Source organism: Crocodylus siamensis, chromosome 12 (genome assembly GCF_052110815.1).
Source record: "Crocodylus siamensis isolate JL-2025a chromosome 12, ASM5211081v1, whole genome shotgun sequence".
Taxonomy (NCBI): domain Eukaryota; kingdom Metazoa; phylum Chordata; order Crocodylia; family Crocodylidae; genus Crocodylus; species Crocodylus siamensis.
In genome coordinates, this window is record NC_143406.1 from 33,707,957 (window position 1) to 33,734,376 (window position 26,420).

A 26,420-nucleotide genomic window follows, 5' to 3' on the forward strand; every position below is an offset into this window, starting at 1 on the left:
ATATATAGGGAGGATGAAGAAGGCACCGGGAAATGTGGGGCCCCTGCAAGATAGCTGGACAATTTGGTGGTCATGCCAGAGGAGAAAGCAAACCTCTTTAACCAATTCTTCACCTCCGTTTTCTTGTGCAGGGACCGGGACTTCCCCACTGTGATGCAAGACGGACTCGAGGGGAACGCCTCCAGACTTCAGGTTGGGGAGGACTGGGTTAGAGAGCTTCTGGAGGGGCTGGACATGTTCAAATCAGCGGGTCCAGATGCTCTCCACCCCAGGGTGTTGAGGGAGCTAGCAGGGGTTATTGCAGGGCTCTTGGCACGGCTTTACGAGTGCTCATGGTGCCAGGTGCCTAATGATTGGAAGATAGCCAACGTGGTCCCCATCTTTAAAAAAGGGAGAAGGGAGGACCTGGGCAACTATAGGCCCATCAGTCTTAGCCCAATCCTAGGAAAACTCTTTGAGAAGACCATCAAGGAGCACATCTGTGATGAGCCGGCCTCAGAGATGATGCTCAAGGGCAACCAGCATGGTTTCATTAGGGGCAGGTCATGTCAGACCAACCTGATTGCCTTTTATTATCAGGTCATGAAAGCATTGGATTCAGGTGTCACCGTGGACGTAGTCTTTCTGGACTTCAGCAAGGCCTTTGACATTGTCTCCCACCCCATCCTCATTAAAAAACTAGGCAACTGTGGCACTGATGCCTATAGAGTCAGATGGATTGCAGATTGGCTGAAGGGTGGTACTCAGAGGGTGATGGTGGACAGGTCATATTCGACCTGGGGAGAAGTAGGCAGCGGAGTCCCCCAGGGCTCAGTCCTCAGGCCCTCGCTGTTCAATTTCTTTATCAGCGATTTGGACGACAGAGTGAAAAGCAACCTGTTTAAATTCGCTGATGATACCAAAATTTGGGGTGAGGTGAGCACACTAGTAGGGAGGGAAAGACTACAGCAAGACCAGGATAGGTTGCAGGGATGGGCTAACAAAAACAGGATGCGCTTCAATACTGACAAGTGCAGGGTGCTGCACTTGGGCAGTAGTAACCAGCAGCACACTTATAAGATGGGAAACTCCTTTCCGGAGAGCATGGAGGCAGAAAGGGATCTTAGAGTCATTACTGACTCCAAGATGAACATGGGCCGACAATGCGAGGTCACGGTTGACAGGGCTAACTGGACCTTGTCGTGCAGCCACAGGTGCATTGCATCTCAAGTAGGGCCAAGGAGGTGATCCTCCCCCTCTACGCAACACTGGTCAGGCCACAGCTGGAGTACTGCATCCAGTTCTGTGCCCCCCACTTCAGGAGGGATGTGGACAACATTGAAAGGGTCCACAGGAGGGCCACTCACATGATCCAGGGACAACAGGGCAGGCCCTACAATGACAGACTGCGAGACCTGAACCTGTTCAGCCTTCACAAGAGAAGGCTGAGGGGGGACCTGGTGACAGTCTATAAACTCACTAGGGGGGAACAGAAGGGTTTGGGAGAGACCTCGTTTCCCCTAGTGCCCCCTGGCATAACAAGAAATAACGGCCACAAGTTGTTGGAGAGTAGGTTTAGATTAGACAGCCTTAAGAACTACTTCACAGTCAGAGCGGCTAGGATCTGGAACCGACTTCCAAGGGAAGTGGTGCTGGCTCCTACCCTGGGGGTCTTTAAAAGAGGCTTGATGCCTACCTGGCTGGAGTCATTTGAGCCCAGTTTTTCTCCTGCCCAGGCAGGGGGGTGGACTTGAAGATCTACAAGGTCCCTTCCGACCCTACTTCTATGATTCTTTATGAACATCACAACTCCAGATTCAATATTCATCTCTAATACAAGGCACAACAAAAAGAACTTTGAAGACTTTAAATATATATATTTCAATGAAATGTGACAATATTGTGGAAGTTCAGAAGTCTATCAGATTCGTTTTGAAAAAATAAATGAACATTATCAGCTGACAACAATTTAAATAAGAACCAATTTGATTACCCACAACTGAAATACAATTTTCTTGATATTCTTCATAGCTGTGTTTCACTTAATCAGTGTTTCATTTAATCACTTGATTTTGCACGGTCCTCTTCAAAGCAATATATAGAATCATAGAAAGTAAGGGTCAGGAGGGACCTCAAGAGGTCATCTAGTCCAACCCCCTGCTCAAACTGGACTGGACTAGATGAATGTTTATATCCTCCTGATGATGGACAAAGGGAAATGGTTCATATTGCTTTAGTCAAATGCATCACTTGGTAGTAGGGGAGGAATGAAGCCAGGCAATCAGCCTTTCAGGCACAGACCCCCCCGACACCTGGAGATCATTAGCATAAGATCATGGCAGCCTCCTGTGCTTTAATAACCATTTACATCAAAGCATGGCAGTGAAAAAAGAGCGGACAGCCCTAAGAACAGGATGCAAGGAATTTGCTCAACCTCCCCTGGAGATGGCACCCTGTTACAATCACAAAAAACACAACCTGAAATAAGTTAAAGCAACAACTTTATCCTCATGAGTAGAATGAAACAGCATCAACCCTCAAGGAATCAAGCCAGTAGCATTTCAAAAACTTAAAAAAAAATAGAGTATGTTTAATGAATGATCTGAGCAAATTACCATTCTCTCCCCAGCCCTAACCAAATAAATTTATTTAATCAGAAATCAATAGAACAACAAATTAAGCACCTTGAAAAATGTAATTTCATACTATTTTTCTCATGGAAGCCAGAATTATAAACAAGGGAATAAGTAACAAGTACAATATCATAAGAGACTTAAAGGGTCTTGCTTAGAAATAAGCCTCTAAGCTAGTGGTTCTCAACTTTTTAGACTCAAGCCCACCCCTCACCCCCCACCACCTCAGAGAATGACAGCTCTTAGCTTTCACTCATTCCTTAACTATGGAAAAAATCAAGTACCTTTCATTTGCAAAGTACTCAAAAAGATCACAGAAGGCCAAAATGATTTTGAACTCTGGATTCCCACTTGAGACCTCTCGGTTTCTCTTGTGAATCTTGTTCAAGAGTTTACACACTTAACAGGGCCAAAACCGAGCGGTACCCCATGGCACCCTTAAAAAGACTGCATGACACCCAAGTTAAGAATAACTATTGTATGTGAAGCACAACATACTTCCTAGAGAAGTTGTTTTGAATCATTTTAGACTCCAGGCACCCTTCCTCAGGTTCAAGTCACTCCTTGGAAAATGTCAGCTTTTAGTTTTCACTTGTTTTTCCTGACTACAGAAAAATAATAGAGCACTCTTCCTGTTGCCAAGAACTCAGAAGATCACAACAGGTCAGAAGGTTTTTAGCACTATGGATTCTTACTTGAAATCTCCAGGTTATCCTGTGAATCAGGTTTGCACACCTAAGAATGCTAACACTGAGTTCACCCTGAAACACCCTTGGAAAAAAATCTCATGGCACCCTGGTTGAGAATCACTATTCTACAGCCTATTTCCTTAATGTCTAAAAGTATAGAGGGATAAATTGTAAATGTGAATACAAAACCAGTTTACATTTTCATACAAACTAAGCAGATTGCTACATGAAGATGCAGGAATAAGGCTGTTCATGAAAAGACTAATAATAGATTATAATTGGCTGAGTTACCGTAAGGTGTATTCCTTTATTACTGCACTGCTTATATCAAGAATGACAGCATTTTAACTGAAACAGCTTTGGTAGAACAAGCAGCTATTAAAAAAATAAAGTGAAAGTACTAATATATGGTACCTATACAATTTCATTATTCCACTATCACTGTACCAACTGTTTAAAGAAAGAAAAAAACAGATGGGTTGACTGTTCTTTCTTTTGGTCCTACATTAGTCCTTTTTGTACTGCATTATGTGGTTTAGCCACTATACAACCTATCAACACCAAAGCTGCTTGCAAACTTTAAAAACAAAAAGCAGCACTTCACTTTAAACTTGACATACGTCTGTGCCGAGCCAAGCGCACAGCTGTGCTGCACGTAGAAGGGCAGCACATTAGTTGGACCCAGTTCACCCAACATCTGTGCAGATCGGCTGCTTTAGTAGGGCTTATGTCACTTTTATCTAACAGCCCTACCTGTGTAGCCATGTCTCAGAGGATGAACACTAATGAGATCCATCACAGGATCCAGTGCACTAACGCATCTTTGGGAAATTGCTTTGGCGTGTCTTTATTCAACGCAATCATCAGAAAGACACCAAGATCTAGATCTACAATGCAGTCATCATCCCCACTTTCCTCAATGGATGTGAAACATGGTTGTCATGATACACTGGGGCCTTGAGCTCCATTTCAAATTCCATACTAGAGGGGAAGGACATGATAGCAGTTCTCAAACATTTAAAGGCTGCCATAAGAAAAGAGGAAAAATAACTGTTTTTCCTTTCGGCAGAGGGCAGAACACAAAACAGTTTAAACTGCAACAAAGCAGATAGATATTAAATCTGGGGGGGAAGACAACTTCCTAACTGTAAAAACTGTAGGACACTAGAACAACCTAACTAGAGAAGATGTGAAATCACCTTCACTGGAGGTCTTCAAGAAGAGGCTGGATAAGCATTTATTTGGGATGGTAGAGGAATAGTAGATATGTGCAAGAAGGTGGACTTGAAGTTCCTTTGAATCCTGTGATTCCTGGATCCAGAAGGTCTTCCCAACTTTCAGTCTTTTTCCTATTTCCCCTCTCTCCAGGAAAATGAGCCTCTGCCTTTCTAGTCCTTTCTGATCCTTGCCCCTCAAGGACCTTTAAAAAAAAAATGAACTTTTTAACCATTCTCTTTTGCCTCAATCTGACCACAAGAGCAGGTCTAAGAATAGTTGTCTGCAGGTGAAAGAATGTCCAGCCAAACTACATACTTGTTCTTCTTAACAGAAGGTCTCAAATAATTCCAGAACCCTGAAATTTATCAGTCCCCAGGTTATAGTGTCCTGGAGACTGGCTAATTTCTTAACAGTTAACATGTTTCTTTGTAGGTTTCTTCATTGAAAGTCAATCCAGCATATAAACATATGAGAAAAGTCCACTCCATTTACTTCAATCTAGCCTATTCTTACAAATTATGAACACAAATTCTCAGAGATACTTTAGTGTCAGCCACATGTTTCAACCTTTGCTATCAATAACAAGAGGGTCTTTCCTATCTACTACATTCTTTGACACTATGTTACTAACTGAAATGTTTATGAATTCAATTACCTGTTGCCCAGTTTTTCTACCAGCAAAGGGAACAAGATAAAATAAGACATTTCCCTCCATATGACAGGAAATTTCAACTTTTCTTAGTAATAACTGTGCCTATATTCAATTGCATCATTACACTTGGATACTACTTGTAGAACTGCATTCACTCTAAAATAATCTTATCTTCCATAAGAATAGTCCTCCTCTTTATTCAGCTGCCTAAGGTAGATACATTGCTCTTCCAAGTTTAAATTACATTTTTAATAAAAGAGAGAATGGAAAAATTCCTCTTTCAATTTAGATTTTTTGAGTATCCTTCTACAGATATATAATACAGTCCTATTTCTACCTATTTCCTTCTTCCCAGTACAGCTTAGATTTAACATCCTCAGCAGAAAGATCTCTTCTATAATAAAAGCTCAACATATGGCAACAGATTCCATTCCATTACCAGTCTCCTTTTATAGTGATAAATGTCAATTCGTCAGTTAAAATCCAATACTAAATTTAAGTTTGTATCTTACAGTTAAGACCAAAGGGTTGTTGGTTGCAGCCATGTTGATCTAAGGACATAGGCAGGCAAGGTTCTTTGAGTAGATGTGTGTCTACCCTGGAGAACACATAACACCAGCAGAGTCGCCCTATACCTGAGGAAGGGTATTTATGCCTGAAAGCTTGCAAAGAACATTTTTTCCAACTATTTAGTTGATCTAATAAAAGATATCACACCTATCCAAAGAACCTTGCCCGAGTTAAGACCAAATGCACCTGAAGATTGGGTATACTTTGCCATTCTATTTTTTTTAGAGGGTATTTGTATTTGGGCTAGTGATAAGAGCAAAACTGCACAGAACAAGACCAGTAACACCAGTAAAGGCTAACAGAAACTGTTCAAACATCTTCCTTCACATTGCTCTGCAACTGCCATTTCTTTTAGGGTACAACTATACTGCAATTAGAGATATGACTGCAGCATGCACAAGAATACCCAAGCTAGCTCTGAACAGATTTATCTAGCCTATGCTGCTAACCTGAAAAGTCTGAAAAACACCTGTAGGGTAAATAACTTTCTATAAACTCAGTGTATTGATTCTTGATGTTAAGAAGTTAAGAATTAAAGTTAAAAGGGCACCAGATTAATGTGGAACTTGCATAACTTTGGCCACATCTAGACCATAACTTACCATGCCCAATAGCAGCACCATCACAAAGGCTGCACTGCTCCATACAGGCCATCTCTTGAACTGGAAGAACTGTAGCTGTGTTTAGGCTAATTAGCACTGCCAAGTGACAGTAACAGTAACAATAACAGTTGGTCTGTCTTCAGTGCTGTAAGGCTGGAAACAGATGTCTTCTTGAAGCGCAACCAGCTGCACCCGATAGGTCATCGGGGCTGTCATCCCCAGAGATGGTCCCTGCCTCTCCCAGGACTTCAGGGACCTGATCCTGGGAGAAAAGGGTCCTGGATGCCCCACTGCGACTTGGGGCACATATCTACAAGGAGATGGGGGAAATCCCTCAGCACAAGATTCAAGTGTAAGAGTGGGAAGCTCCCTTAGAGATTCTCCCTTCCACTTGCACGTGGCACCATGACCCCAGGACTGCAGCGAGTAAAGTGGACCAGATGCCAGCATGCCTATCATGCTGCCACCCAATGGTTGGGGGATATGTGCAAGCAGGAGGGAAAAATCTTAGAGGGGCTCCCCCCTCCACATTTGCAGACCTGCATGGAGGGGATGATTCCCTCCCACGGTGTGCAAGCAGAGGTGGAGGGAACCTCTGCACTTGCAGATGCAAGCCAAGTGAATGATTCCCCCAGAGCAGGTCTGCAAAGCACAGAATGAAGAAGGAATTCTCCCTTTCCCTTGAGGTAAGGCCAGTTTCTGCCTGGGGTGGTGAGAGACTGAGCTGCAGTCTCCCATCACAAGTGACAAGACATCAGCCACAAAAAGGTAGGACAAATTGTTACAACCTTTATTGGCAGCACAAAATGTGTGTGGTGCTTGTGGTGCAACAAAGGGCTATGATATCTGTTCACTTGGCTTTCGTGTCACCATAACAATTTTTATGGTGGCACAAAGTCAACATCTGTTTGCAGCCTAGGAGCATGGCTACACTGCTTCTGTTCATGAGACAGCCTGCCCAGAGCAGAGCAATGCATCTGAGGGTGTCTTTGCCAGACACCACAATCAAAACATGGTCTCTGAGACTAAAATAGGTATGGGACATTTCAGCTTTAACCTTCAATAATTTACTATTCGAGTCTCGAGGTTTTACTTAACAGTGGTTGCTTATTATGTCAGATTATGTACTAGTCTTGTTATATAAAAATGTCAACTGGCTACCAATATTTTACTTAAATCCCAGTGTGCAAAGGACTATCATACTAATACTGTCTATCTCATAGCTATCAAACCATTAGGTGTGAGGAGTTGCGAGGGGGAAGGCAGACCCAAAAAGCAGACCCAAAAAAACCCCATTGTATTATTCCAAACCTGCGAAACCCTCCTATCCAAATTGTATTTTCCAAAAGTTCTTAAATCAGAGCTGTTACTGACTTCAATATCATAAAACCATTACAAGGTAATTCTAAGGTAAGGTATCCTTTCTTTCCTCCATTAACTTCATGTGAGGAACTGCCAAAAGTAATCCCTTAAGTGTTATTATAAAACGAATAGTAAACATATTACAGCATCTGTATCTAAATATCATCTCCTGGCTCATAAAGGCTTTTTAAGTCCTTCAATATTAATTTTTTCAGCAAATTCTAGTGACTGGAAGGAGGAGACTGTACAAGTTCCAGCCTGCAAGGGCCTGGGGGGAGCGGGACACAAGGGGTGCCACATGCACATGTTCATGCGCACACACGTACACAGCCAGCAATACAGTCAGGCACCAGTGGAAAGCAGCTCTCCCAGCTGCTTGCAGGTAAGTCTGGAGGGAGGCGGGGGAAGGGAAAGATTGAGGCCCCCTACAGTGAGGGAGCAGGTAGGACGGGGTTGGCAGCTGGCGGTTTTGCCCACTGGGGCAGTGCCTGGGGCCTGGGTGGGAATGCACATCTCTAGGGCCCAGCCAGGGAGCGGAACGGAGACACAGGCAGCTCATCCAGGGGGAACCAGGGGAACTGGCTCCCTGCTGCTCTATACACTCCTGAGGAAGGAGGCATGGTGGGGCACATTCCCCCCCAACATTTGTGCATGGGGCTAGGGAGGATGCAGGCTGTCCACTGCAGGCTCAGGGCTCTATGCCCTGCTGCTCTCCTGCCAAGGCTCGGGAACTGCTGGGGGGCTAGGTTGCAGGCCCTGGCCCTAGTCCCATAGCTGCTGGGGTCCCCACCAGCACGCTGGGAGGGAGACAGCAGGGTGTGGGTCGGGAGTGAAGGTTACTGGTAGGGCTGAGAGGGTGCAGGACAGTAGCTTGGAAGTGAGGGGCACTGGGAGGGTCAGGGGACTGCACATCAGGTGCGAGGGGTGCTGTCGGTTGGGAGTGAGAGGCAAAATCATGGGCAAGGGAAGGGCACCAGCATATCAGGGCTGCTCAACACCACAAAGCAGCAGGAGGCAGAGGGGAGGGAAGTAGGGACAGCTGCAGCTGGACTTCTGTCCTGGTGAGTGAAGGGGACAGGCAAGGCTCTGATTTTTCTAAGATTAAAAAAACCCAAAATCAAATGCCAAAATACATAGGTATTTAGAATGTATTTTATTATAATGACTGAGGCACTGGTAAGCTTCTAAACTGTTTTAAAATTGTAAGTATACCAATGAAACGTGTTCAACTGATACATATATATATCCATAGATAGACAAATAGACAGATGCATTTCATTTTAATCATGGAAAAACATTGATTTGGGGGGTTTAATCAAAGAATGCTAGATTTTTTCTTTTAAATCGGAGGATTTAGGATTTTTAGACAGAAAGCCAGGATCCCTTTGATCACCTACTGTTTTCTTAAGACACTCCATTCTTACTTCATCCAGTTAGACAAAGGAGCAAGATCACAGCTGCACTAGCACTAACACATAATGCTAGGCATGATAGGCATTTTCTAACTCTGTAATGCCTTTTTTTGCAACCTCAGTAACATGTATTTTTTAATAAATGTAAATGTAAAAACACCAGTAGAAGGATAGACATTATGTGTTAATTGCACTTAGAAATACACTTAGCTTAATCAAAAGCAAGACCCATATATTCATTTACTAAAACTGCTCAGTGTGGACAGGAACTCATGGATTGCTTCTGCACTGCTGTTTTGCACCATTTGTAGTCATTTGTTCTTGTGTAAAGCAAGTTAAGCAGGGGAAAATACACTGTCATTATCAGGTGGTAACATTTTACGCGAACTTCACATAAACACGAGTCATTATACAACATGTAAACACTACAGAAAAGGCCTCTAGTGAAGATGCATATTGTGAGAACACTACAAAAAAATACTTCATCTTCCATTCCCTACAAAAGGAGTGTCAAACATATCACTCACAGGTTGGATCCAGGATACAGAACCATTCCATCAAGCCCAATAGTAATCCAGTGGGCTACCAGAAGTTGGGGGGTACGGTCAGCTACAGAATTCAAAGTCCCTAAATCCCAAGAGACATGACCATCAGCAGCAGCCCCCCACCACTACACACCTCCAGACCCCTGCTCTGTACTGCTGTCCAGCCAGAGCCCTGTGCCACCACAAACACCGCACTCCACACTGATGCCCAGACACATCCCCCATGCCACTACATGCCCCGCCACTCCAGGTGGCTGCCCAGCCAAAGCCCCATGCTGCCACACTGCTGTCTAGCCCTGGCTTCATGCTTCCACCCAAGCATAGACCCACTACAGTTGCTTCTGGCCCGGGATCCAGCCTGGGAGGAGCTCCTGTGGTCTGGATCTGGCCTGGAGCTTGGGGGGAGTTTGACACTTCTAACCTACAACAATCCTAAAATATACGCTCTTCATAGTTCAGCATAGCTTAAAAACGTATATACAACTTCAAGTGTCCTGTATGTCTTAGGCCAGGGGTGCACAAAATACAGACTGTAGGCTGGATCCAGCCAGCCAGATGACTGAATCTGGCCAGTGGCTGCCCTGCAGCACTCCACATGGGGCCATGCTCTGCCCACTTGCACCAAGGCAGCCCACACCAGGCTCCCACTGATACCCGCAGCCCAGCCCCAGCCAGTGCATGCAGCTTCTGAAGTAACTGCAGCTGCTTTGCTCCCCACACCTCCAGCACCAGCTTCTGCTCCTGATCTTATCCTTGCTACACCACTTTTTGTGAGCAGCTTCAGCCAGGAAGAAAAGCAGGAGCTGCTGCTGGAGGTGGGGGGAGCACAGCAGCACCCAGCTGCAGCTGCATTGGGAACAGCCCCACCAGAAGCTGCTCTTTATCTTGCCCCTGCCATGCCACATAACTCCAGGTAGATGGGAAGCTTCAGCCAGGTGGCTCCTGCCCCAGCAAACAGAGCCAGCACCGGAGCCCTGTGCATTTGAGCAGGAGCCGCCAAGCTGAAGCTGCCTGACTGCTTGGAGAACCATGGCCTGGCAGAGGCAAGATCAAAAGCAAGAGCCGCTGGTGGAGGCAAGGAGAACAGAACAGCTAGAAGCATGACATGGGCTTCCCTGGTGTGAGCAGGCAAGGCTCAGCCCCATGCAGTATCACAGGGGCAGCACACACTGTACCACCCAGGTGAGCTCTGCTGCATGCCCCTGTCCCCCTTCCCTCCCCTCACCACACAACCTAGCCCCCAGGCAGCACTGCCCACCCCTGCCACATCTCCCAGAGCTATCACTACCCCATGACCTAGCCCCATGATCCCAGCCTCGCCTGCCCCCCACCCCCACTCCTGAACACTGCTCCCCACCCACCCACAGCCCCATAGGAAGTTTTGGTGAGTTGTTGCAGAAGCAGGGGGGCGGGGGGGGGCAGCAGCGGGGTACAGTGCTGACCTGGCTCACAACAGCTCAAAACTCCCCATTTGACCCTCAAAATAATTGCCCACCCCTGTCCTAGGCTTATGATCCTCCTTATACTAACACAAATAGATTAATAATTCCTAAACTGTCTCGACAGATATTTTTACAATACCTCCGGAAAAGAATAACTCCCATATTGAATAAATCAATTTATTCCAAACCAGAACCCTCTTTTGTTTAGAACATCACTTTAAAATATCTATTATACTCAATAAACCTAAAAATGGGTCAAGGAAGTTTACAGAAAGGAAAGCAAACAATTAATTCTATTTCAGTATGATTTACCCTGGGTTGCCAAGTAAGTAGTACTAATGTCTGCTTTAAAAATACATATCTTCAGATAATACATATACAGGCTTTTTAGTCTAGAAAGCCTTCACTTTTAAACAAGTATTTCTACAGTCATTCTCAGAACATTAGTTACAGACATTGTATTGCCACATCCCAAAGGTGTGAGATATATTCAACATGCCTTTATTGCCATCTTCAGAACAAGTTAATAATCTCAAAATTCTCTTGCTCTCTAGTCAAGGATCTGATCAGTATGAAATATAATCACTTCCTGAGAAGAATGAGTGGCAACTGAAATAATTTTTAATGTATACCTAGAGATACTCTGGTCAAGGAGCTATTCTTCACAAGCTTCTGATATAGCATGAAAAGACAGTATATGGAATATTTTTTCATCCCCTTTTCTTAATTTTAATTTACTCAGGTGTTTCCTCCGTCTCAAAGTAAATACCTAACAGTTTAATTACATCTTGCATCAGAAGTGTGCGCTTAAAGGATTCATTCACAAAAGAACTTGCAGGAAAGAAGGTAATCTTGGAAACTGAATCAGTGTCTAGGAGTGACTGATGGTAATCTGTGGATGCAAGAGAAATCATTACATGAAGAATGCTTCTTCACACTTGTGTCTAACCCCAAGCTTAAAAATGAGTGAAAAATATATTGGAACATTCCATTGACAAAACATTTACTAAAAACAGAGGTGCAGTAAGAAGAACCTTGTGTTACACTACTTACAAGACAATATAGCTCCCTCTGCAGATCTCTAAAAGGAAAACTTTGGAATTGGGTTTCCGTTTCTGCACAGCCTGAGAACTTGGGGGGTGAGGGAGAAGAGGAGTCTTGCAGAAAAGTTATGTTGGTGTATTACATGCACTCCACTTCATTCCAAACGCTATAACGCTTTAACAGCATCTGATAAAGTGAACTCAAATTCATGAAAGCTTGTGACTGCAGTTCATCTATAAAGGTGCATATCTACTTGCCTTATGTTAGGCTGTTCCATTACAAGGAAATGCGGATAACATTGTGACATCAGGGAAAAAAAAATCTACTTTGATGTTGCCAATGAGAACTACTATTATAAGCACTCTGGTTGTTGGTGATAAACAAATGAAGTAAACACACAAAAAAAACTGAAAACAGAATGATAAAATATAGTAAAAAAACAAATATACCACAATCTAAATTAAAAAAAATGAAAAAAGATTAAGCTACAGAAGCTAGAGAAGACTCAGATCATAATAGAAGTGCTAATATCTAACATCTCATTTCTACTATGTTAAAGGTCTTACAATATTACAGTAAAAAAAAAAGGGGGGGGTGATTCTACTACCCATAAGAATGAAAGAAAGGGCAATTGTCAGGAAATCTATGAAGAATATTTTCTAATTTTAAAAGTCTGACTGTGAAAGAAGTATATACATCATTCTGATTCTAGCAAAAAATAAACCAAAACACCCATAAGCCCTGATTCTGCAAAAACTGCCAGGAAGCAAGAGCACAGAGCTGTACTTCTTAATGGGGTTTGCCTACAGAATTCCCTTTCCAGAAATCAGGGCAATTAACTAGTTACCTCAGGTGTCTGTACACAAGCGCACAGAGCCTGGGAAACAAGTAGGAAGAAATGGAAGTCCTTACATAGTCACAGAACTATGATGTGACTGGAGTACCAGGACTTGGTGGGAGCTTGCATGACTAGAGCACTGTTATGCATGGGTACAAATGATTCAGGAAGGGCAAGCAGAGGAGAAGACGTGAAGGAGCTGCAGTTCATGTAAAAGATCCATATGACTGCTCAGAGCTCCAGTATGATACTGGAGATAGGTCTCTTGAGAGTCTCTTGGTTAGGGACAGAGGGGAGAGCAACAAGGGTGATGTCATGGTGGATATCTGCTGTAGACCACAACACCAGGAAGATGAGGTGGATAAGGCTTTCTTCAGACAACTAGAAGACAACTTCGTGATCACAGGCCCTGGTTCTCCTGGGGGACTTCAACCACCCTGACATCTGCTAGGAGGGCAATACAGGAAGTTTTTGGAGGGTATGGGGGACAACTTTCTGGTTCAAGTGCTGCAGCAGCCAATTAGGGGCCATGATCTTCTTGATCTGCTGCTCACAAACAGGGAAGAATTGGTGGGGAATGTAATAGTAGATGGCAACTTGGGCAGCAGTGACCATGAGATGATTGAGTTCAGGATTCTGAGGAAGAGAAGATGGAGAGCAGCAGAGTAAGGACCCTGGACTTCAGAAAAGCAGACTTCAACTCACTAGGGAAACTCATGGGCAAGATCTCCTGGGAACCAGTCTGAGGGGGAAAGGAGTCCAGGAAAGCTGGCCGTACTTTAAAAAGGCATTACTAAGAGTGTAGGAACAAACTATCCTGATGCACAGGAAGCAAGTATGTCAGACCAGCTTGGCTTAGCACAGAACTCTTCAGTAAACTAAATCACAAAAGAGAAAGCTTATAATAAGTAAAAACTTGGACAAACAACTAGGGAGGAGTATAACAGTACTGCTCAGGCATGCAGGGATGAAGTCAGGCAGGCCAAAGCACAACTGGAGTTGCAGCTAGCAAGGAATATGAAAGGTAACAAGAAGGGTTCCTACAAGTATGTCGGTAGCAAGAGGGAAGTGTGGGTCCCTTACTAAATGAGGGAGGCAACCTTGTGACAGAGAATGCAGACAAGGCTGAAGTGCTCAATGCCTTTTTTGCCTCAGTCCTCACAGGCAAGATCAGCTCCCAAACTACTGCACCAGGCAGCACAGTTTGGGGAGGAGGTGAGCAGCCAACAATGGTAAAAGAAGAGGTTAGGGACTATTTAGAAAAGCTGGACGTGTATAAGTCTATGGGGCCAGATGGGATGCACCCAAGGATAATGAGGTAGTTGGTTGATGCAACTATATAGGCATTGGCCATCATCTTTGAAAACTCATGATCAGGAGAGGTCCCAGATGACTGGAAAAAGGCAAACATAGTACTGATATTTAAAAAAGGGAAAAAGGAGGATCCAGGGAACTACAGACCAGTCAGCCTCACCTCAGTCCTTGGAAAAATCATGAAAATTCTCATGGAATCCATTTCTAAGCACTCAGAGGAGAAAAAGGTGATTAGAAACAGTGAGCATAGAATCACCAGGGGCAAGTCATGCGTCACCAACCTGATTGCCTTCTATGACAAGGTGACTGGCTCTGTGGATGTGGTGTACCTTAATTTTAGCAAGGCTTTTGATATGCTCTCCCACAACATTCTCACAGGCAAGCTAAGGAAGTATGGGCTGCATGAATGGCCTGTAAGATGGATAGGAAACTGGTAGGAGCATCAGGCGCACAGAGTAGTAATCAATGGCTTGATATCTAGTTGGCAGCTGGTATCAAGTGGAGTGCCCCAGGGGTTGGTCCTAGGGCTGGTTTTGCTCAATGTCTTCATCAACGATCTGAAAGATGTCTTAAAGTGCACCCTCAGCAAGGTTGCAGATGACACCAAGCAGGGCGAAGTAGTAGATATGCTGGACGGTAGAGCTAGGATGCAGAGTGACCTAGACAAATTAGACGACTGGGTCAAAAGGAATCTCATAAGGTTCAACAAGAACAAGTGCAAAATCAAAACAATCCCAGGCACCAGTACAGGCTGGGGGCTGACAGGCTGTGCAGCAGCTCTGCAGAAAAGGACCTGGGGATTACAGTGAACCAGCTAAATATAAGCCAAGAGTTGCCCTTGTTGCCAAGAAGGCTAACGGTGTGCTGGACTGCATTGGTAGGTGCGCTGGCAGTAGGTCAAGGGAAGTGATTATTCCCCTCTATCCTGGTGAGGCCATATCTGCAGTACTGCGTTCAGTTTTGAGTCCCCCACTACAGAAAAAATGTGGACAAATTGGAGAGAGTCCAGCAGAAGGCAACAAAAAAAGTGAGGGGGCTGGGGTACATGACTTCTGAGGAGAAGCTGAGGGAACTGAGCTTATTAGTCTACAGAAGAGAAGACTGAGAGGGATTTAATAGTAGCCTTCAACTACCTGGGTTTAGAAGAGAAGACTACCTGAAGTGGGGTTCAAAAGAGGTGCAGCTAGACTGTTCTCAGTGGTGGCAGATGACAAAACAAGGAACAATGGTCTCAAGGTGCAGCAAAGGAAGTTTAGGTTAGATATTAGGTCAAATTTTCTCCCTAGGAAGGTAGTAAAACACTGGAACAGGTTACCCAGAGAGGTGGGGGAACCTCTTTCCTCAGAGGTTTTTAAGACACAGATAGACAAGACACTGGCTGGAATTATCTAGTTGCAGCTGGTCCTGCTTTGAGCAGAGGGTTGGAATAGATAACCTCCTGAGGTCTCTTCCAACCCTCATTTTCTATAATTCTATGAATGAGCTTTATTCTATATATTCCTTTCATATAAAGTGTACCCAACATTTTATAAATTAAAGTAGTTGGAGATAAAACAGTTGAATGTAAAAAAAAAAAATGGAAGAAATAATGTAGGAAAGGGAAAATGCAGACAAAAAAAGATAAGCTTAAATATGAAATGTGAACATACATAGAGGTGTACCAATATATCACTCTGATATCCAATCAACACCGAGATAAAGAAAATTGACTGTACTGAAAATCGACCTGATGTGGCCAATAAATGCCCCATGTATGTGTGCAGCTGCAGCGCAGCACGTAGGCAGTGAGAAGCACAGCCTAGCAGCTTGGAGTGCTGTGTACAGCTGGTAAGTCTGTTGTGGTGGAAGCGGAGGGGGGAGGCAGAAGGGGAGGGGCGTGGGGGGGCAGGTCAAGGCTCCTGTGCTGAGGGAGGGAGTGGAGTTGGGGCTGGGGCAAGCACTGCTCAGCAGGGACAGCACAGGGCAGGGCATGGGATAGAGCCACGGCTCATCCGGGGGGCAGGAGAGGGGGGCGGCTCCCACTGCTGCACACATCCTGGGAGCACACAGGGGTGGGGGAGGTGTCCCCAGATCTGTGCAGGGCGGGATGGGGTCAGGGCTGCATGTGGCTTTAACTGGCAGGGGCTGGGCCAGGCTGTGCTTAGCACAGGTAGCGGCTGCACTGGGAGAAGGGATTGGGGGGCTACAGAGAATTTTGGGGTGGCTGTAGCCTCCCCCTTCCAGCTCCACCACTGCCCACCTGGAGCAGAGCCCGGCGCAGCCCGCACAGACCCAGAGGCACACGCCCCAGATGCCCTCCCAGAGTGCACAAAGCAGTGGGAGCCACCCCCCCGCCTCCCCCACAGCCCCTGGACAAGCCATGGCTCCGTCCTGCACCCTGCCTGTGCCCCAGCCCCACTCCCTCCTGCACTGCAGAGGCCTTGATCTGCCCCCCCATGCCCTTCCACCACAACAGGCTTACCAGCCAGACACTGCTCTTCAAGCTGCCAGGCTTCATATCAGAAATCGGATTGGTATCAGCCAATATTCATTCTGAAAAATCAGCTATCGGTATCAGCCCCCAAAATCTCCATCAGTGCACCCCTACACATAGCGTGAACTCTTGTCTCTACTGAAGTTAAAGGAAGCTATGCCTATAGGGCCAAGATTCCACTCTAGTCTACTTCAACATTTTGATATGTGTGTGTTTTTACATGTGCTCCAGCAATGGGAAGGAGGTGCTTTAATTAGAGAGGCTCCAGGAGCCACTCTAATTAAAGTGCCCACAGTGTCTTGTGTATCAGCATCCCCGTGCTTCTAAATGGCAGCAGGGGCACTTTAACTAAACATTGTAGAATGTGACAGCTGTGGCAGGCTCAAAGCCTATTTGAAAACAGTAACCCAGGAGCCCTCAGATTGAGGGTGGGGCCCAATAAAGGGTCCAGGAGCCTAGGAAGAGACTGAGACTCGGACCAGAGGGTCTACAAGCCCAAAGTGGGCTAAGCTGGACTAGAAGGTCCAAAAGCCTAGAGGACAGGCCACATGCAGGACCAGGCGATCCAAGGGCGCAAGGGGGCTGAGTGTATAAATAGTCAACATCAGAGAGAAACAACATCTGCAAGGCTTGGAGCATGGTATAGGAAAGGAAAAGGAGCCACACAATTTGCCCTTAAGGCTACAGGTGCCCTACAGGGGCCTAGTCAGGCTGAGAGAGACCCCATTAGGCCTGAGAGCTGAACTGAGGCTAGTGGGGGGCTCATGAGAGACCCAATGGGAAATTATTAGGATTAGGGCTCACTCTGTGGCCTGTTGGCAGCCTCAGTTAACCTTTATCTACCTTTAATATTAAGAACAAGGAGTGACAGGAGAGCCATTTAGGGACAGTGACAGAGTCCAAGCCAGGCAGGAGCTGCAAAGCCAACTGGGGGCATCAGAGCCACCACTGTGGCCATAAGCCTATCACACATACATTCAAAAAGGCTAGCAAGTATTTCAAAGAAGGTTCTTAGAGCAACACCTACCAAACTACATGTCAGGTAGGGCTGTGCAAAATTTTGATGGGTGTTCTGTTTCAAAACTGCTTCAGCATGTTTTGAGCTCAAAACACTGAAACCAAAACAAAACGAAAAGTTTCAAAACAGCTTTAAAACAAAATGATGGCACTTGAAATGTTTCAAAAGTTTTGAAATGTTTTGAGTTTCAAAGCCAGGCTTGCTTGCAGCTAAACAGAAACTAAGGACCGGGAGGGGGAAGAAGAGGGATGGACTGCTCTGATACTGACATCTAGCTCCCGGTTTGATTCCCCAGCTCTCTGATCATTTCCCCAGCTCTTCCCAGGGGGCGCAGGCCCCTGATCTGCATGCAGGGTTTCAGCCAGCAACTGCTGCCGGCTAGGGCCAGAGCCAGCATCCAAGTCTGCCAAGCACTCTGCAGCAAGTGATATGAGTTTTGCTTTGAACAGTTTGAGGTGCAGTTTCCCAGAAACACCTACACCTATCTCCTTGAACGTTGGCAGATTTCATACCCTCAGAAGGGGCTACCATCCCTTCAATTTTCATCTGAACCAGGCATGAAATGACAAAGTTATAGGCATTTTTGTAATTTTTGAGATTCCCTATTATAGCCTATGGGCAAAACATCAAAATGCATCAAAACAGCGTCAATGAAACAAAGCAGGACAGTGCTTTGAAACAGCAAAATGAAACCCTGTCCCTTCAAAAGAGCAAAATGGAAGTCAAAACGACATGGTGTGTTTTGCACAGCCTGGCAGGTGCTATAAAATCAAAAAGGAAAAAAGGGTGGAGGGGGGCAGGGATAATACATTACATAGCACTTACACAACTAATGTCATTATTTTTTGTCTTCTGATTTCTTCCAGGGTAAGTTTGCACTGATATTTGAATAACTTAAACTAGTATAGGGCTGTACAACATGCATCTGCTCCTTCAGTGCATTAGTATAATTACACATTTACATTCGTGAAAACATGTTATGTACCCAGGCCCCAAATCTTGCTTTTTTCCCCCACTATTGTTATCTTCAAAGATATAACAGTCAAAAGCTACTTCATTTTGGAAGCCCCATGGCTTTTATTACTGTACTATTCTATTTCATTTTTCTTATCTGTGATGTGTTTAGACTTGTGTTGCTATGCAACCAGCTAGAAGCCTCACTGTTTATAAGCCATTTCTTTAATTATAACAAAGAGAAAGCTAACCACTAAAGATTTTTTTCACAGTACTGAATTACCCTAGGTACAGAAATCAATGAATTTTTTCAGTACTTAGAATAGCTATTCTTTTAAAAAATTACACTGACCACAAATACATGATTTTCCATCAGTATTTATATAATTATTCATGACTAATATGCTGCAACTTAAGAAAAATGCTAACCAGAAATATAAACTAAACAGATCCACTCAGCTTCATAAATTGCTTAGAATGACTTATGTCACTTCTCAAATAAAATTTATGAATTGAAAATACATGTTAATGTTTATGTTTATGCTGCATTCCATCTTAGCTGGAGAATGTAAAATAGCAACTACTAAAATGCAGACCATGGATGATTTTTTACTTTTTCAGTTCTACAGAAGATTAACAGTACATAATCCCAAATACAGAAAGTCAACTGAAAAGACCAATTGCTTCCCCTAGTGGATGCCAACAATACTACAGTAAAATCCCTGATATCCTGCACGAGTGGGGAATGCAGGGTGTCGGTAATGTAAAAATGCCAGTTACCTGAGAGCACAGGGTTGCCTGGATGCAGAGCAGGGGGCGACGGGCGGCAGCAACCACACACAGAGTGGCAGTAGCGCAGTGTGGTGGGTGGTGGTGGCAGCAGCCACATGTGAGCTTCCCACCCCTCCGTGTCTGGCCAGAAATTCCGGTTACTAGAAATGCCAGTTAGTAAAATCCCAGATAGCAGAGATTTTACTGTAGGTAGTTTTAAACACTGAAGCTAATCCTAACTAGAACAAAACAGCAAAAAGGATCAGTTTCCAGCTGCACTTACATTGTAATACTCTTTTCCAGCAAAAATCAATAAAATTAAGCTTCAGAGTTCACTTTAACAAATACATGAAAAGCACATTTTCTGACAAGGTGAGACTCTTACAAATGTACAATGTATATTTAACAAATAAGAATGCCACCAAACTATTATATATATACATTTATATTAAACACACACACATATACATGCACATATCACTCTTCATTTAAACATCTCAAAACACTTTATGAAAGAGCATTATTTCACCGATGAGAAAACTGAGGCATGGATACTTAATGATTTGTCCAGGGTTACCCAGCAGACCAAGCTCTATCCTCCAAGCTCCATCCTACCTACTTTAGCTGTACATTTCCACATGTTATCAGGTGCATACACAATATGGTACTATAACGATGGGGGAAGTAACTGGATGCTATTTGTATGCCAAAAATCGAGGTAAAATCATCTCCCGGTTCCCCCTTAAGCACGTTAATCATTTGGCAAATGCATTTTCATACATGAAATTTGGTTACATCATTCCCATCCTCATGAATAACATCATTAAGTGCTGGTATCAAGGGAAAAAAGTGGGGGGAGAAGAAGAGAATTTGTGAAAACCTGCTTCCATGAGACTGTTTGGGTAGCTTTCTGAAGAGCCAGGTAAATAAATGCACACTGTTTGACCTATATAAGTAACTAGTCCAACTAACAAACAAGAATGGGTTTTTATTTTTTAATTTTTCAGTTTTTTAAAGCTTTGATAAGGAATTTGTAGTCAAGGGCTATGTAAATAAGATGCCTACCACACCTAAATACCTAACAGTCTCAGCCTTGGCTAAGTACCAACCTGAGACCACTTCCCCAGCTCAACTGTAATAGGTGGTAATATGGAAAGGAAGCAGAGTAGAGGCTCTGTTTATGAAAGTCATACTTAGCCTTGTGATAGGATTTGACTTTTTCCATACCATATCTTTGGACTGTAAGGTAATGGGAAACATGGAAGTGTTTTCTTCACTATGGTAAGTATGTCAAGAAAAATAATTAGTGATCTCAATATAACTACTGTTCATATTCAGATGTTTCCTGGCCATTCTGTGGTACCAAGTTGATTGCTCTTTTGTAATGGTTAAAGACGTATCTAATGATATAATTCCTAGTAGTTTTTGGAGAAAAAAGGTTTTGTCCCACACTGATAACACCTTATCAACTTCTGGAAATGGCAGACTGAAAAATTATCTCAGAGTTCAGATTCCCAGCAGAAACCAGAAGGTCAGAAGTATAGTGCTGTATGTCAGTTCAAGTAAAGGCTTTGCTCTACCACATCTTATTGAGAAGAGAGAAAAAGAAACCAAACATTTTTAAAAAGTCAGTGAACTTTGAAAACAAATTCTGAAGAGCAAATTATGTCAATCTAAATGGATCAAGTAAGTACTTACTAATTGTCATTGATTCTGGAACAGTGACTGAAGGCAACATATTGCTTAAAGCATTCACTTGAACAGCAGGATTAACTTCCACTCTAGTTAAAAAGACAGAATGTCATCAATATTAAATATGTGAAACAAAATGTGGAATTCAAAAACTAGGAAGGAAGATTTGCAGACCTCAAAACAATAATGGAAACATTCTATTCACAATGTAACTATGATTCATGTGCTGTAATTGTAAAGAGAGAAGAAAACATTGTTTAAGCCAAACAATTCTTTGGAAGGTTTTTTCCCTTTGTTTTGCTTTTTTTTAATATCTATAACTTCTACTGTATTTAGTCAACTAGAAGACAAAGTTTTTTGCCCCATTTAATATGGGGGGGAGGGAAGAGGAAAGCCTCTCACCTTACAACTGAGTATATTGCAGGGGCAAGTAGTTGCTGTGTCTCTGGCTCTGGTCCCAACCCAGTTGGAGCAGGAGACAGAGCCACAACTGCTGCCACAAACCCTCCCCCACTGCCCTCAGTCTCCCCTGCATGCCGTTTCTGCCCACTCTCCCCTCTGCTGCACTCCTTACCTCTGGTCCATGCTGGGAGGTTCAATCCTCACTGTGAAACACAGAGCACGTACTGCAGCGTGGCCCTATACCAGCAGTTGGCTCTACACTACTGTTACAGGGCTGAGCTGGAGCCATAATCAGTGCCACAGGTTGCAGCAAGGAAAGAGCTTCCTGGTACAGAGCAAAGGTGGGGAGGGGAGGATATTGAGGGGCAGCTGAGGAGTAGAGACCTCAGCAGGGCAAAGACCCAAAGCTCCAGAGGACAGAAGTGGCGTGGAGGGGAGAAGTGGAGAGAAGGACATGGGAAAGCGGTTCGGGAGCCTAAGGCTGAGGGGGGCAGACACAATAGCGGTAAGTTGGATGGGAGGGCAGGAAGCAATGGGCAAGCCTGCCCTTCACTCTGCCTGCCACACTGCCTCCACACTACCCGCCCCCCACTACTCTTCCCCACTAATTTTTTCCTTACTGCCCTCCCCACCACCTGCCTTACCTAGTGCCTCCCTACTGCATCCCTCAATACCCGCCCCATTACTGCCCGCCTCATCACCTCTCTCCCCACTGCCTACAGTAGTGGGGGGGGGCAGGAGGGGGATGAGTTGAATTTAAGATGATCTTCCAATAATTAGATTCAGTACATGGAAAATTATAGTAAATTGATGCAGGTTGTAGCTGTATCGGTCTACAGGCAAAAGGAATCAGAACTTGTGGCAGAGATGATATCTTTCATTAGACCAACTAGATATTCGCAAGCTTTCAGGAAAACTCACTCTTCCTCAGGCATAGGAGAATGCAAAGATTGTAACATTTCTCCTAGGAAGAGATGAAAATTCGTATTTCACAGGAAAGCTGAAGATGTTGTAAGATCTGCAGGTTGGAATAGTTCATTTTGTGCAAATTCTGAAATGAAAACCTCATGATCCTACAAGAAAAAATAAATCTACCGCCCTGGAACCCTAAAGCCAGGGTTTTTCCTGCAATTATCTAGTTGGTCTAATAAGAGACACCACCTCTGCCACGAGTTCTGATTCATAATAAATTATAAATCTTCTGTATACAGAATCTAATTATTGTGGGGGAGGCGGGTTATCTTAAATGCAGGTCACCTTGGAATTGGGTAAATGTGGTAATTTATTAATCGTGTAAATATGAGCTTTCAAATACACAAATCACAAGTAATGAATGGTACAAAAACAACTTTAAAAAACAAAACTAGTGATTAAATCCATAAGTTTGACATATTTAGTGGTTTCCTTTAGTATCACTGGGTATCATACAAAATATTAAGAGGATTATAAAAATATGGAAGTGTGAATTTGGCATTTGCCTTTTTACATGTATACAGAATGAATTTGATTAGTGGCTTGTTTCAAGTACTAAGTAATTATAATTTGGGTACCAAGTTAATAATTACAGCACTTTTGTTTCTAAGTAATAAAATTAATTTGATAAGCACCTGAAAGGGAGTTCAGATCCTCTCTGAGCCAGTTCTACTGCAAGAACAGCACTATCATGTCCATCTCCATTCTCCAAGGTATCTAAAATAGCACCCAAATGATATAAATTAGTTATAAGAAAATATGCAATGTTAAAAATTGTATATATAGTTGTCTGCTACATTTGTAATTAATCAGTGTAGTAAGGGAAATTATTTCAAGTCACTTTTGAAAATAGGACTGATCCTGTTAGGTGGCTCAGAAAAAATGTTACTGTATTTACTCAAATACAAAGTGAGGATTCTTCTCCAATAAGCATGAGGGGAAAAAGCTCGTTGTCTTAGATTCACATACAAGGAAACCTCATGAAATACACCGTCTGTCATTGCCTGTGCACTGTACAAAAGTAGAACGTGCTCAGTAATGGAAACCAACTATGAAAGCTGATTAAATGCAGCCAACACCAAGTGGGATTATAAAACATATGGCTTGTTTTGGGCAAACAGGCTGGGGTTTCTTGTTTTGTTCGGGGGGAGCAGGGAGAGGAGGCAGTTAGTTGTTTTTTTGTACTTTCATGTTCCAGGTCAAATTAATCAAATCAGTTCCAAAACCTATTGATTGAGCAGAACTCAATCATTCAAATCCATGTGGCACTACCACCTGCAAGCATCCTCTTTCCCAGACTCTTCAGCCTGGGGCTTCAGATACTTCCAAAGACATAGCAGGCATCCTACGTGCAGGCCCAAGCCCGGAAGTGTGGGGTTTGGATGCCCCTAAGTGTTGCTTGCCCTTAACCAATGGGCCAAAGGAGCAAGTTAGGGGAAAATCCCCCATCTCCATAGAATATTCATAGCCGAGAGCTCTCATAAGGGAGTCTGCTTGGGGCATGCAAGCAGCAGCTTTGCCTCAGCTCTGGACCACACTGCCACCACTGCAAGTTCACAGCCCTGCCCCCAGATGTGCCCTGCCAGCAGTGCTGGGGCTGGTCTCCATGGAAACCCTGGACCCACATTGTTGTGGCCCCACTGCTGCTGGATGGAACCTGGCCACAGTGATGTGGGCAAGGACCACGTGTAAATGAAGTCCAGTCACCAGCCAGATCTGCCATTGTACCCACCCCTGAACTAGAAGGTAAATTATGAGTCTTTAAGCTTTAAAACTCATCTCATGCATGGCTTGTACTATGAATAAGTACAGAAGTGCTGCTTAAAACTGTTTTTATGAAGTATCTGTGCTCAAACTTGTAGCAGTTCCAAAAAAGGTACACTGCATCAATTCTGGATGAACTAAGTCTATATGCAAATTACTACAGGTATATTTCTTTCAAAGTCAGAGTTTTCAAATTTGTCCCTCATTTCCATGTGCTCAGGGAGAGCAGGGTCTAACAGTAAAGGGAAGGTAGAAGTGGCTGCAGGGGGAAGAAGTTGGAGGGCAGAGAATAAGGGGGCTACCTGACCCCCCTATTTATTTTCTCTGCTTTTGCAGTGGGAAGGGGACAAATTCAAGGCAAACCGCCAATAATTAGATTCTAGATCTAGAAAATTATAACATATTCTGTAAGTTTTGGGGTACACCGATAAAGGTTTTTTGGGCCGCAACCAATGGCCAATTATTAATAAGACATATCAGCCAATACTGATCCGCCTGCCAGTATGAAGCCTGGTAGTTTGGAGAGCAGCATCAGGCTGGTAAGTGTGTAGGATGAAAGGAGCATGGGGTAGGGAGATGGAGGTACACATGGTGAGGGAACGAGTGGGTACTGGGGCAGGCGCTGCACAGCTGAGGAAGGTCAGGGTGCAGGACGGAGCCGCAAGCACCTCATCCAGGGAGCACTGGAGGCTGGGAAGGGAGGGTGGCTCTCTGTGCACATCCCAAGGCAGGCACAGGGGGCATGTGCCCCCCAGATTTGCATACAGGGTGAGGGCGGACTGCCCACCTGGGGCAGCACCAGGCTCTTCCTGATGGTGGGGAGGGGACTGAGCCAAGGCTGTGATCAAGGGAGGTGGCAGCGGCACTGGGAAGAAGGGCTACAGAGAATTTTGGGGTGGCTTTGGCTCCCGGTAGCCCATCCTCTCAGTACTGCTGCCACCTGCCCCAAGTGCAGCCCCAGCCCAACTCCCCCACTAGGAAGAGCCCAGCACTGCCACCAATCCCAAGCAGGCAGCCCACCCTCACCCCACGCACAAATCCAGGGGGCTCATGCCCCCCATGCCTCCTTCAGGGTGTGCACAGTGGCAGAAGCCATGCCTCCCCATCCCCACCATGAGCCGCTCGTGGCTCCATTCCATGCCCTGCCCCAGCCCCAGCCCCAGCCCCACTCCCTCCCTCACCTTGAGGGCCTCAGTCTGCTTCCCCCATGCCCCCTCCCTCCAAGCCCCTTCCCCCTCAACAGACTTACCAACCAGATGCTGCTCTCCACACTGCAAGGCTGCACTCCTGGTTGCGTGCATGCTGCAACGGCATTATCGGCCACATCAGCCAAAAAAAGCCAACTGCCAATAATGTCAATTTTCCTTTTATCAGTGCCAATATATGAACCAACGTATCAGTGCACCTCTAATAAATTTTCCATATACAGAATCTAATTACTTGAGACCATCTGACATTTGAGTAAATACAGTAATCACAGTCTTGCCGCACTCCAGATTACGGTATGTGCTAATATTTTACATCCACCATTTTACACTTCTAAATTATTAGGAAATGCTTTAACCAATTTATTTTTGCAAATGCTGATGCTCAGTTTAATTCAACATAATATGTGAAAGTCACTGCCAATTGAGTGCTGTTCAGTCACTTGTGGAAAGTGAATAGATGGTTTAAATACAATTAGTAGACAATTCTTAAAAATCAAAAAACCATCACTGCAACTGACATCCTTAATGTCACTGTCTATATAGAGAGAATGAGCATTAAATGAGCGTAGAAAACCTCTCTTTTCCAGAGATATTTCTTTGCATGTGGGGTTTAGGCACTAATGGGTTGACATGGAAAAGTTTCTCTCAAGCTATCTCGATTATGTATATTAAAAACCTATTTACTAAGGCCATCAGTAAAATGAAACAGATTTATGTTGATACCCGACACATCTTAGTGACAGGGAGAGATGTAATTGGTCATGTTAATCTGAAGTCAGGCAGAAGGCAGGGCAGAACGACATCTTAGAGACTAACTGGTTCAGAAAAGCATAGGCTTTCATTGGTGATGCCCACTTTGTCAGAAG

At 44.3% G+C, this 26,420-nt stretch overlaps 1 protein-coding gene across 2 annotated transcripts in view; it reads right to left on the reverse strand.

Annotated features, from left to right (window-relative positions):
• The window catches only part of SNX29 (sorting nexin 29), a 453,573-nt gene that overhangs the window by 394,599 nt on the left and 32,554 nt on the right, over nt 1–26,420 (reverse strand). For both annotated transcript variants that reach the window (XM_090023172.1, XM_090023173.1), the window contains 2 exons: nt 23,218–23,299; nt 21,215–21,297 (listed from right to left, as the gene is read on the reverse strand). In XM_090023172.1, coding sequence (XP_089879298.1) covers nt 21,215–21,297; nt 23,218–23,299 — 165 coding nt within the window. The remainder of the gene's footprint in view (nt 1–21,214; nt 21,298–23,217; nt 23,300–26,420) is intronic.